Here is a 12734-nt window from a genome sequence, read left to right on the forward strand (position 1 = left end):
TGTTAGGAAGCATTCAGTCGTCCAGGTAAAAGATGATGGCTTGGACCAAGGTGGTAGCAGTGGAAATCATGAGAGGTGGCCAGATTCTGGATATATTTTGAAGGTACAAACAACTATATTTACTGATATACCAGATGTAGGATGTGAGAGAATATTTGAATAAGAATGACTCCTAGGTTTGGGGCCTGAGGAACTGAAAGGATGGAATTGTCACTCACAGAAAAGGGAAAGAGAGCAGGTTTGATTCATTTTCTGTCCTAAGTTTGAAATTCCTATGAGACATCCAAGTGATTTCAGATCTGAAATCTCAGATGATTGTGGCTGAAGATAGAAATTTGGAAGTCATCAGCATGTTTTTGGTCCCAGAGACTGAAAGATGACTAGAACCCGAGTCTCTTAACTAGGCCATCTCTCTCTCATTAAATAATAATCTCAAGTAGGGTTTATTCCAGGAACAAAGATGATTCCATATTTGAAGTCTAGCAATACCATTTGCCATAGTGACAACAGAGCAAAAGACACGATTATTTCAGTAGATGCAGAAAAGCTATTTGATTTTTTAAAATACCCACTTATACATTTTCTTTTAAATTTGTTGAACCTGTGCTAGAAAGGAAACTCCTTAATCTGATGCAGAGTATTTGCTGAAACTCTCAATAAATAATACACCTAACAGTGAAGGTCTAAAAGCACTCCCACTAAAGTCAATAGCTAGTCAATAGAAGTCTCTTAGGACTTCTGTTACTGTACTAGGGGTCCTAGCCAATGAATTAAGATGAGAAAAGCAAGAATGAAGACTGCATTGAAAGACACTAAATTGTCCGTAGTGCTTCCATAGGGTATTGTTTAAATTATTCCCATAATAATCCTGTGGAATTAGTCACAGGTAAGGAATCTGAGGCAAAATTGCATAGTCATTGAGTAACAACAGAGTTGAGCCTTAGCCTAGAGTCTTCTGGGATTGTCACTTGCTTTGCTCTTTGTTTGTATCATAAAGTAACACCATATTTATTATGGTTCAATTTCCATTCTTGCAGCCACATCATCAGTCTTGTGCCTTGATAAAGTCGTGTAACCTCCTTACTGCAGTCCCAGCTTTCCTCCTCTTCCCAGCAAATACATCTTGCACATGTTGCAAGATCAGTCCTCTTCTGTTGTGTGCACTTCTTCAGAATTCCTTACATCCATTGTTGGGAAAGAGGTAAAATGCTTTATCCCCACTTTCAATGTTGTGTTTCTTTGCAGAGGGAGCTTAATTGACATAATGCTTTAGATCGCTGCTCCACCTACCCCTTCCTCAGGGAGGGTAAAAGGATAAATCCTTCTGATTCATATTTCTCAATTGAGTAGAACCAGTCTATCAAGGATTGATAGGTTGAATGTAGGGGATCTGTTCTCTTTACCCTTACTTTATCCATAGGACCAGTAGGAAGCACAACTTTATGAGAGTATCTGCTCTGTGTACTAACACTTTCCCTTGGGACAGGGAATTTGCAAGCCCATTGGGGTTATCACATAAAGCTATATCTTCTAATTGATGATAAAAGTGATGTTTTGTTTCTCTGCTTTTTGTCTCATTTCTCAGGAACCTAGGTTCAGCCAGGCACAGTGGCACATGCCTGTAATCCCAGTGACTTGGAAGGCTGAGGTAGGAGGATAGCAAGTTCAAAGTCAGCCTCAGCAACTTAACAAGACCCTGTATCAAAAGGAGAGAGTGGTTAAGCGCCCTGGGTTCAATCCCTAGTACCAAAAATAAATAAATAAAATAAAATAAAGCCCCAAAGCACACAAACAACCCTAGGTTCAGAACTTGGGCACCACTTATTTGGCCCTTGCAAAACCCCCACAGCTACAATCCAGCCTTAGGCCAGCATTCAAAACCTACCACATCCAGATCTTGGAGAAGGAGAATCTGGGGCTGTGCTGAGCTTAACCTCAGAGGACAGCTAAAATGATCATAGCCAGGAGTGATGCTTCTCAGCCATTTTTCCTCACTAACACCTTCCCATCAGGAACAATAGCTCCATATTACTAAAACTCTCACCCAGGAAGCAGAAAGGGGTGCACACCCCAGGACAGCATCTCAGAGCCTTGTAGTCTAACAGAGGTGGCTTTTCCTAGGCCCCTGTAGGGGAGGCCCCTGCATTCCGTCAGCACTGTGAGTGAGCCGTGACCTAAGTTTGGATCCTGACTTCCAACATTCAGAACCTCAATTCTGTCAGCTCATCCAGTGATAATGGGGCTCTAGTCACACAACTAACAGTCACGGGAGGCTGATTTATAATCCAGAATGTCAATTAACCAGTTTCAAATGACAGCTACAGCTTTCCTATGCTTGAACTACCAGTGACCCCTTTCCAAACCACCCTCTAAACTAGTATCTGGGTGGGGGGCAGACCAAATTAGTAACCAACTGTGAGAAGGTAAGAAAATTGAACTGATAAAAGACCTAGTTTCTAATCCCAGTTTTGCCACTGACTGTGATCTTGGGCAAGTCAAAGTTTTTTCCAAATCTGTAAACTCTGAAACAAGACTGCATGCATCACACAATTCTCAGAATTGAGTAGAATGGAAGCACTTTGTTAATTATAAAATGTTTTTCAAATATAAGAAACTTACCAGAGCATAGAAGATTCTTTTCAAGGATATATCATCTATCCTCTGGCTTACAGTATCATCTTTTCTCTACTGGAGAATATATCACTTTTTGTGACCTTAGCCCATGGGGCAGATGTATAGTATACTTAGGTCCAGATTTCTTCACTTCTGATGAGCAAATTATACAAACTTATTGTTTGCCTTTTAGGTTGGTTACCTTGGGGGGCTCAACTTCTTCCAGGTAGTAGCAGAGTTTCTGATTCAATGGGTCTTCAGTGGGACCTGAGAGTTGGCATTTCTAACAAGATCAATGATGCTAATCCAAGGGACCATACCACCATTTGAGGACCACTGGTCTAGTAATAGTCTAAGCTGATAGTAATAAGAAAATCCGTTGCTCCCTACTTCTTTCTCTCACTCACCTGCCTGCCTGACCTTTCCCCACATTGGCCGAAGTTTATGGCATTTGTGCTCAGATCCCTGCTTTAGGGATTTGCCTGAGTAGTATCCGCATGTGTGCAGACACTCATCTCTCTTCTTTTATCACTATGTTTTACTGAAGAATTCAGAATTATCAAATTTAAAACAAATTTTTTTAAAGATGCAGTGTCAATTGGAAATTTTCCTAATTGGCTTGAATGGAAATATCAGGGAATGCTTGAAGATCTGTGGATGGCAACACTCCCAGACAGCAAAAAGGGAATTAGACAACTGGCTTATTTGATTGAGAGCTCTTTGAGGGTGGCTCTTTGGGGTGGTGTCTCATGTAACTTCCTACACTTAGGCTGTAGCACCAAGTGCCCTGGCACTGTCACGGGATTTGCATAAATCAATGCATTTAATCCACACAGCTCTACTATAAATCTCTATTTTGCAGATGAGAAAATTGGGCTCAGGGAAGTTGAGTGGTTTGCCAAAATTCATTGAACTTGAAAGAATGGGAGACATATGTGGACTCGGGCAGTTTAACAGCCTGTGTTCCTCCCACTATGGTAAGCCATTTAATACATTGCACAGTAAGTATATTCAATGTTATGAAGGATTATATGCCTCCCAATTCATAGGAAAAAAAATCAACAGGTGTGATCAATGTCAACTTTCTTCCTCCTCCAATCTATGAACAGCTATACCCTCCCCTACTATGAATTTATGAACAGCTATACCCTCCCCTACTGTCTTTCCTACAGAAAAAAATTCCCCTCTTTCTCAATTCAAGTCCAGTTCTTCCCTATATCCTTGACCCACCTCTCACCACTTTCTCTGGATTTTTTTTTTTTTTTCCGGTACCAAGGATTGAAGCAAGAAACGCTTAAACACTGAGCACATCCCCAAGCCCTTTTTTAAATTTTATTTTTGAGACAGGGTTTTGCTAAGTTGCTTAGGGCCTCACTAAGTTGCTGAGGCTAGCCAGAAACTTACAAGGCTCAGCCTCTCAAGTTGCTGGGATTATAGGAGTGTGCCACTAAGCCCAGCATCTTTGGACTTGTTTTATCAATTATTTTACTTAATAACTATAATGTCTCCTCTTGTTTAAGCCAACTTTTGCATACTGTGACCAAAATATCTGACAAGAACAACTGAGAGGAGGAAGTTTATTTAGGGCTCACAATTTCTGTGTCCCTGTACAAAGATAGCTGACTCTAATTCTCTGGGCCCAAAGTGAGGCAACACATCAAGGGGAAAAGACCCAATAGAGGAAAGTGGCTCAACTCATGGCAGGGTCAGGAAGCAGAGAGGGTAGGGGGAACAGGCCACAAGATGCACCCTTCTGGGGCATGCCCCAGTGACCCACTTCCTCCATCCACGCCCCTCTTACCTACAGTTACTACCAGTCAGCCCATTCAAACCAGGATGAACTGATTAGGTTATAGCTATCTTAATCTAATGATTTTATCTCTGAATATTACTGCATTAACAGGAGATGTTAGGAGACACAACATAACCAAACCATAACACCTTTCCTTAACCCCCTTCTCTTTACCTACCAACTTACTCAAACATTAAAGAAAATTCCCTGATGGGACCTAACATTCACCTTCCCAGTCCCCAATCATCATCCTCTTTTCCCTTTCAAAGTTCTTAAAAGGACAGTCCCCAGTTCTTACCTCCCCTCCCATTCTTGTCTCAGCAGATCAATCTGATTTCCATCCTCAGTATGCTATTTAAGCTGCTTTCACTGAATTTGCCAATACAATCCTAATTGTTAAGTTTTCAGTTGCTATTTAATGAAATTTTGTCACTTTTAGCACTCTTTCCTGGGGTTGGCTCTGCCCTTGGCACTCTACCAGTTCTCCCTGGGAGACCTCATTCACTCAGGTGACTACTTTTTTAAAGGAAAATCTTCGTAGCTAATGTCCTAGTAGAATATTACCTAGGGGATATATAATTCTTTGTGTAATCATCTGTATCTGTCTTCACATGAGATGCTTAGCTTCCTGAGGGCAAGAACTCTTTTCATGCTATGGTTTGTGTAAGTGGCCCTCAAAGGTCCATAAGTTAAAGGCTCAGTTCCTAGGGTGGCCCCATGGGACGTGGTCCAACCTTTCAGAGATGGGGCCTAGTGGGAGGTCTTTAAGTCATTTGGGGTGTGCCCTTAAAGGGGAAGCGTGGGACCCCAGCCTCCTTCTCATTCTCTTGCTTCCTGACATGAGGCAACCAGTTTGCTTCACCACTTGTTCCCCACCTTTGCATCTAGTACCCCCACCAGAATTTCAAAGCAGTAAATCAGCCAGTCTTGGACTAGAACTTTCAAACCTGTAAGCCGAAATAAGCCTTTTATCTTTATAAGTTAACAATCTCAGGGGGAACTGGTTCAAACACTCATTTAATATTTTCAGCTCTTAGTATAGCTGCCACACCAGATATTCAGCGTTTCTGTTGAATACATTACCCTATGAACTTTGCTTCATGATGTTCAAGCGATTTCTGTAGATGTGTCCAAATGTTTATATCAATATTTTAAACATTGTACAGTGTTATAGGTGTATAGGGAAAAGAACAATCACTTTTGGCTGAATAGGACTTCAGGAAGGTGATAGCACTTGAGCTGCAAATAATTTAAGTGAAATCCAGAAGTGGAAAAGGGAGGGGAAGAAAAGTCACATTCTATTCCCAGACTAGAGACTGGAGAAGAGCAACTAGAGTAACTGTTGAAACACAGAGTATGGATAAGGGAAGAGAATATTCAACTAAAAAGAAGGTGGGGAATATAAATGGGGAGAGCTGAAGGCTAAACTAAGGAGTTCCAGCATTATTCCATGGCCACGCAGTAGCCTCTATTGAACAGATACCAAGATACACTGGAGGTAGTCAGATAAGTGGGCCACTCTGATAAGCAAAACAGCCTAATACAGAGTGGTAGCAACACATGAATTATAAGAAAATAGCTATAGTACATGACAAATTTCATCAAATGTAATAAATGTGTGTGTGTGTGTGTGTATTTAAACTTTTTTGATATTGAAATACATCTTACAAGTCATTTGCATGTCTTGTTTTTTGGGTGGGTAGGGGGTCCTGGGGATTGAAACCAGGGATGCTCTACTACTGAGCTACATCCCCAGCTTTTTTAAAATCTCATAAATTTTGAGACAAGGTCTTGTTAAGTTCCTGAGGTTGGCCTAGAACTTACAACCTGCTTCAACCTCCCAAACTGCTGGGATTACAAGCATGTACCACTGTGCCCCATTGGTAGCATTTCTTAACAATACATAAAACAATGCCTCTTCTTAAAGTTGATGTTGTCTTAAAAATATAAATATAGATAGGAATAAGAAATAAAGAATTCAAAGGCAAAGTTTTAAATCTGGGTAATTAGAAGAACTCAAAGACAGATGCAGGAGTACACAACAGTAATCCCAGCTACTTGGAAGCTGAGGCAAGAGGATTGCAAGTTGGAGATCAGCCTGGGAAATTTAGTGAGACACTGTCTCAAAATTTAAAAAGCTCAGTGTTAAGAGTGCCATTGGATTTAATCCCCTACTAAATCTATTTGGACAATGGCCCATAGGTAATATTGCTGTTCATTATTATTACTTTCCTTATTTGCTAATAATAGGAGGAAGTACTTATTAATGACAACTTTAATTCGAACATGTGTGGGATTCTCAAGAAACCACAACTGAAGAGTAAGCTGAGAGTAAAAGGAGTACATGATGCTCAGGGATGAATGGAATTCTATTTCTGGCCCAGTTGATATTCAACCATATCAAAGCAGCAGTCATTTGAACAATCGGAACTTTTTCAAATACTGGTTCACTTCTTCTTTGGGGTATGGTCGGAGTGCAATGCAAGTGGCAATATTCTCTGGCTGCTCAAGCCACAGCATGTGGTCAATGTTCTTCTGTTGCAGGGTCTCAGCCAGCTCCTTTAGGGTGGTCTCATCTGGAGCCTACAAGGAATAGAACACATAGCACAGATTGAGCAGCTCATTTAGAAAATGTCAAAAGCCCACAAATACGAGGGTGTGTGTGTATTTCTCTTAACTAAAACTGGAGCAAGAGTTTCATTCTCTGGATTGCCATTCACTCTCTGCAGGACTTAGATAAGTGGCTGGGGAGGTGAGAGGCAGGGAGAAACCTAATAGTCCTATAAACAAAATAGAGATTTTTCTCTTTCCTCTTGAGATGTTTTAAGTATGCCCCATACATTTTCTAGCTCCCCTACAATTGGTATTCACAACAGCCATCCCTAATTCTTTGGCCAGCTAGGACTTTAAGAGCTAATTACTGGAAGGATTTCTAAAATTACATACACCTTCCTTCTCCAATCCCACTAGGCCCAAAGCCTAGAAATTTTCCTTCTGCTGGGACAGCTCCCACTTTTTTTTTTTTTTTAATGAAAGGGAAAATAAACTATTCCCTAACACCTTTCTAAAATTATTTCTGGGTCATCCCTATCACCCACTTCAAAAATCCCATTGCAGGAAGTATTAAAACTATAACTCAGAAAATTAGTGTATAATTATGCATAAGACACATTTTTTGCCTATGAAGGCAGACGTCACTAAGATAACTGGAGGCTTCTTTTATCAAGTTAGTGAATGCTAGGATTGTCACTCATCTGGCTAAGGCCTTCAGGTAAAGCCATGCTAGAGGCACTAATGCCACCTCCCCCTCCCCACCTTGTGGCTCTGGGCAGCAGCATAGTATAATAGGTAAGTCTCTGGAATCAGACTGCTGGACTTCAAACTCTTGCTTTACCAACTATTGCTTGTGTGAACTTGAATAAGTTATGTGACTCAGCAGGGCCTCTGTTTCTCCTTTGTGAAAAAGAGATGATAATGCTTCCTAGCGATAATGAGAATTCAGTGAAATTAGGCTTAGACCTGTAACTGGTACATAATAAACACCAATAGATATACTTAATCTTGACACTGGCTTATATTTCATTGGTCCTTAAAGCGACTGGAGCACTACAATTTAATCAGAAATGACTCCTAAGTCCATTTCTTTATTCATGGCTAACAACTTTGGAATCATCAAATAGATGTCTATTAGTTTCCTTTGGGCTTCAGATGTCTTGTCTGAGGAATGGGAGTCTTGAACCAGATTTCTGGAAGCCGTTTTTGTATAAAAAAGAATCTAAACGAAAAGAATGTCTGCTTTTTTTCTGAGTACTCAGAGTTCCAAGACATTTTCGTAAAGACTACTGCTTGCTGCTTCACTACCTAACAGCCTATCTCTCTCTCTCTCTCTTTTTTTTTCTTGAAAGATACTGTCTTTGTCAGCCATCCATGAAGGAAACTATCCCACCCCTCCACTCCAGGGTTCTGTTCTGTTCTTTTTTTTTTTAAGCACTTTTTTTCTCACTACAAGATATTGATGTAGAAAATTTAAAAATATAGAGAAATATAAGGAAATAACCAAAATCCCACCATCTAGTGAATATTTAGATGTACTTCCTTTCAAAATTAAAATCATTCTGTGTATATAACTCAACTAGCTTCATATCAATTGCATTCATATGCCATTAAATACACTTCAAACATGATTTCAGCTGTTTATATAATAATACTTTATAAGGGCACAAATTAACCAAGTCTAGCACTAGAAATTTATTATTTCTACATTTTTCACCAGTACAAAGTGCTCCTTTGAAAATCTCTGCTCAAAGCTATAAGAATATCTAGGGGAATAACATTCTGGACCAAGAGAAGAACAAATACAAAAGCCACAAAGCTGAAATATGCCACGTTGAAAATTATGTATAAAGAGACACAAATGAAGTTAAAAGGGCCAGAAAGGAGACTGCATTGATAGCAAAGGGAGAAAATGAAGGAATTGTGGACTAGAGTGTTAGAGAAGATTATACTGTCACAAAATATCTGAGATAATCACCTTAAAAAGAGGAAAGATTAACTTTGGCTTATAGTTTTGGAAGTTTCAGTCTATGGCCAATTTACCCTATTGCTTTTGGGCTTATGGTGAGGAGAATGTAGCAGGGAAAGCTGCTCACCTCATGAAGTAAAAATTAGGAAGAGGAGGTGTCCGGGTCTCAGTATCCCCTTTAAGGACACATCCCCATGACCTAAAGGCTCCCATGAGGTCCTATCCCTTAAAGTTTCTACTACCTCCCAGTACACAAAACAGGACCAAACCTTTAATTCAGAGGCCGTTAGGGGACATTTAAGGAAGCTCAAACTATAGCAGAAATTTTAAGAAATTTGTCAGATTCTATTATAATCTGAAATTAGAAGCAACATGATTTCTGAGTAGTCGGAAATGAGGTATGGGAGAAAAATGTGTCAACATTGATAATTTCAAGGTTTTGAACCTGAATACTTAAAAGATAGATGAAGTGGTCATTAACTGAGAGTGAAAATTCTGGGTAACACTGGTTTGGGGGAAGAGAAAGTGACTTGAAGACCACAGAATGACTTCTAGAAGACAAGGAAAACGCTTCATGTATTCCTGTTTACATCTCTGTCATCATCTTAATTAGCCTACAATAAGGTACTAAAAACTATTGAATAAATCAGGGAATGTATAATCCTAAAAAAAAAAAAAAAATTCTGCTCAAAGCTATTTGGTTGCACCTGTTTTTTTTTTGTTGTTGTTGTTTTTTTTGTTTTGTTTTGTTTTGTTTTTTAAAGAGATACAGGGCTTCCAGCAGAACTGCGAGTCAAAGGGTAACTAAGATCTGTTTGGCTATCTAGACCTTACCGCTGTTTTTCAAGGTGTGCGGATTTACACCCCCGGTGTCTGGTATTTCCGATGCTAGGTTCAACTGATGCTATTCAAACATCTATTTACAAATAGTGTGGTGTCACACCTAGGTAAATGCATACTTCACTTTACTTCTGTATCCAAAGCGAAAAGGAAATTTTGTGTCCACATCCCTTCTGAGTTGGTTACCTAGGCGGCATTACATCTGAGGACAGCTATACAAGGCTGGCCAGTGCGGACGCAGAAAGGCGAATGCACAAGTAGGCAGGGAAGGACTCGCTCCGCCATTCTCCCTTGGAGGCGTTTCCGCAGGCCCCACCAGTTTCCGGTGAGACCAGAAGGGTGCGGAGCCGTTCTTACTAACGAGCGAGATGTCCACTCTTCACAAACCAGAGGATGTGAAGGTGCAAGGGAGAGCTCCTCGTGTAACAACCCAAGTCCCAAAACCTTTTCCAAAGTCTAAAAGTTAGAAATTCCTCCGCACTCAGACCACACCTACCCCACAGAGTTAGGCCTCAAGACCACACCCACTTCCGGTCTCGGCGTCCTCAAAGTCCCTCCCTTGGCCTGGGTGCCTCACCTCGAGAACCACTTTACGCATGCGCCCCAGCTCGCGAAGGTAAGCCGTGGTGTGCGGGTGGTCGCGGTGAAGGTGTAATGCTGCGGTAGCTGCATGACAAGCCTGCGCTACCAGTGCGCCCGCTGGCCAGGAGAACGGAGCCTGCGATAGATCTTTTCGAAGCACCAAGTATTGTACCAGGATCTGCGGCTCCGCCCCAGAGGACGCCATCTTCCTAACAACCTGAGCGGCCAGGCCTGTTCCCCGGTGCATCCTGGGATCGGGGAGGGGCCCTGAGCGCTGCCATGTTTTTGTACGGAAGGAGCGCAAAGCACGCTGGGACTGACGCTGGTGTTTGAAGGCGGGACGGCGGGAATTCTTTTCCCAGACTTTGGTGAGGAAGAGAGGAAGGTGAATGGAAGGCCTGTGGAGCCCCTGGCAGGTAACTAGGGTGTGGACTTTAAAAAGCTCCCGGGCTGGGCCTGAGGGGCCGCGCCCTGGGGGCGGAGAGGTGAGTCCCTCGGGGACTAGTGGGTTTTCTCGGAGCCCAGAGGGCGAGTCCAAACGGGCATGGGTCTGACTTGTTGCTGTTTTTCTTCTATCATTAAGGACTTCATTAGACTTCACTGGAAAACTTCATAGGAAAACAGGAATTTGAGGAGGAGATGGAGCGCGCACACACTTTATGTCAAGACGGTGTGTCCACAGGAGGTATTTAAAATTCGCTTTTGTCCCCTTAGTGGTGCTGCCTCAGGTAACCCGCACGCTGAAAGCCTTTTCCTTCCTATAACTGGTGTGTGCAGTCCTGCTTAGGGTTAGAATGGTGAAAGCAGCTAACGTCGAAGATTCCAAAGAACAGCAGCCAAGAACAGGAAAAAGAATTACTTGGTGTTTCTAGGCGCCTCCTTCTGAAACTGATAGGTTGCGTTGATGATATACCAGTGTTTACATACAGAGTCGCAGCTGTAGCCAGTGAGATCTCTTTCCAGATTGGTTTTGTTTTGTTTTTAATGCATTACTTCTGAGGGGAAATCAGTGTGGGGCTGTGAATGGATATTGCTTAGACCTGTATTTTATGTCTGGTTCTGCTTTTATAGAGTTTGCGGCCTCGAGTGAGTTACTGTATAGTTTTCTTCCTCAATTTCTTCATCTGGAACATGGAGATGAATAGTAGCATTGTTGTGTTGGTTGTGGATGTTATATACATACTTTTTTACATGCTGTATAAGTAAAGCATCTAGCACAGATGTCTTAATATGTAAGCAATGTTCAACAAATACTTTATTTTGGAGTTGATTGCCATTATGAAACAATGAACTTTAATACATGAGTGCTTAGTCTTTTGGATACTGAAATTTGCCTCTCTGTTTCTGTCCAGAAGTGAGGTTGCTTTAACTGTCCTCTTTAATACCCAGTAGTATTTGTGAGCAATTCTTGTTATTGTGCTTTTCTAGTTCTGTGCTATTTTTTAGAGCTTCAAGTGTGTCTTGACTCTTAAGGAGTATGCAGTTTCTGAGAAAGTCAGGTGATTTTAGTATCCTTGTTTTCCTCTGAGTCCTTACTATCATAGATGACTGAAAGCCATACTCAGAAAGCTTATGCTGAGACTTTAGATAATAAATAGTCTTTGGGTTAAGATTAATTGTTACTTCAAAACTAAAAATAAGTTTGGTGACACATGCTACAATTAGAAGTCTCTAGTCTAGGCCTAATTTTGTTTCTTTCAAAATAAGTGTTGAGGGCTGGGGATATGGCTCAAGTGGTAGTGCGCTCGCCTGGCATGCGTGCGGCCCGGGTTCGATCCTCAGCACCACATACAAACAAAGATGTTGTGTCTGCCGAGAACTAAAAACAATAAATATTAAAACAGAAAAAAAGAAAAAACCTCAAAATAAGTGTTGATAAACTGGCATGTATACACAATGGAATATTACTCAGCAATAAAAGAGAATAAAACCATGCCATCTGCAGGTAAATGGATGGAGTTAGAGAAGATAATGCTAAGTGAAGTTAGCCAATCCCAAATAACCAAATGCCAAATGTTTTCTTTGATATAAGGAGGCTGAATCATAGTGATTTAGGGAGAGGGATTATGGGAGGAATAGAGGAACTCTAGATAGGGCAGAGGGGTTGGAGGGGAAGGGAGGGGGTATGGAGTTAGAATGTGATGATCATTATTATCCAAAGTACATGTATGAAGACATGAATTGGTGTGAATATACTTTGTATACAACCAGAGATATGAAAAATTGTGCTCCATATGTGTAATAAGAATTGTAATGCATTCCGCAATCATATATAAATAAAAAAAATAATAAGTGATGATATGGAAGTTTTGGATCATCACCTAGACCAGTCAAAGGGTAATTCTATAATTTTTTTATTGTCTTTCCCAAATAATATTTAAACAT

At 40.9% G+C, this 12734-nt stretch overlaps 2 protein-coding genes across 6 annotated transcripts in view; one reads left to right on the forward strand and one right to left on the reverse strand.

Moving 5' to 3' along the window:
* Window positions 1-6662: 6662 nt before the first annotated feature.
* On the reverse strand, window positions 6663-10620 carry Ptrhd1 (peptidyl-tRNA hydrolase domain containing 1). The gene is made up of 2 exons (XM_046441384.1): window positions 10345-10620; window positions 6663-6988 (listed from the first exon to the last, which is right to left on the reverse strand). The coding sequence occupies exons 1-2, from the start codon at window positions 10594-10596 to the stop codon at window positions 6818-6820; spliced, it is 423 nt and encodes a 140-aa protein (XP_046297340.1). The 5' UTR covers window positions 10597-10620; the 3' UTR covers window positions 6663-6817.
* Window positions 10594-12734, forward strand: part of Cenpo (centromere protein O) — a 28929-nt gene continuing 26788 nt past the window's right edge. For 4 of the 5 annotated variants that reach the window (XM_046441380.2, XM_046441381.2, XM_046441382.2 and 1 more), the window contains exons 1-2: window positions 10594-10765; window positions 10933-11034. In XM_046441380.2, the coding sequence (XP_046297336.1) occupies window positions 10989-11034 (46 nt within the window). In that variant the 5' untranslated portion in view covers window positions 10594-10765; window positions 10933-10988. Of the gene's footprint in view, window positions 10835-10932; window positions 11035-12734 lie in introns of all 5 variants that reach the window. The other variant, XM_058578396.1, reaches the window with a different exon arrangement.

This window comes from Marmota monax, unplaced genomic scaffold (assembly GCF_021218885.2).
Source record: "Marmota monax isolate L192 unplaced genomic scaffold, Marmota_monax_Labrador192_F-V1.1 WCK01_AAM20220418_F8-fsc00010, whole genome shotgun sequence".
In the NCBI taxonomy this organism is placed as follows: Eukaryota; Metazoa; Chordata; class Mammalia; order Rodentia; family Sciuridae; genus Marmota; species Marmota monax.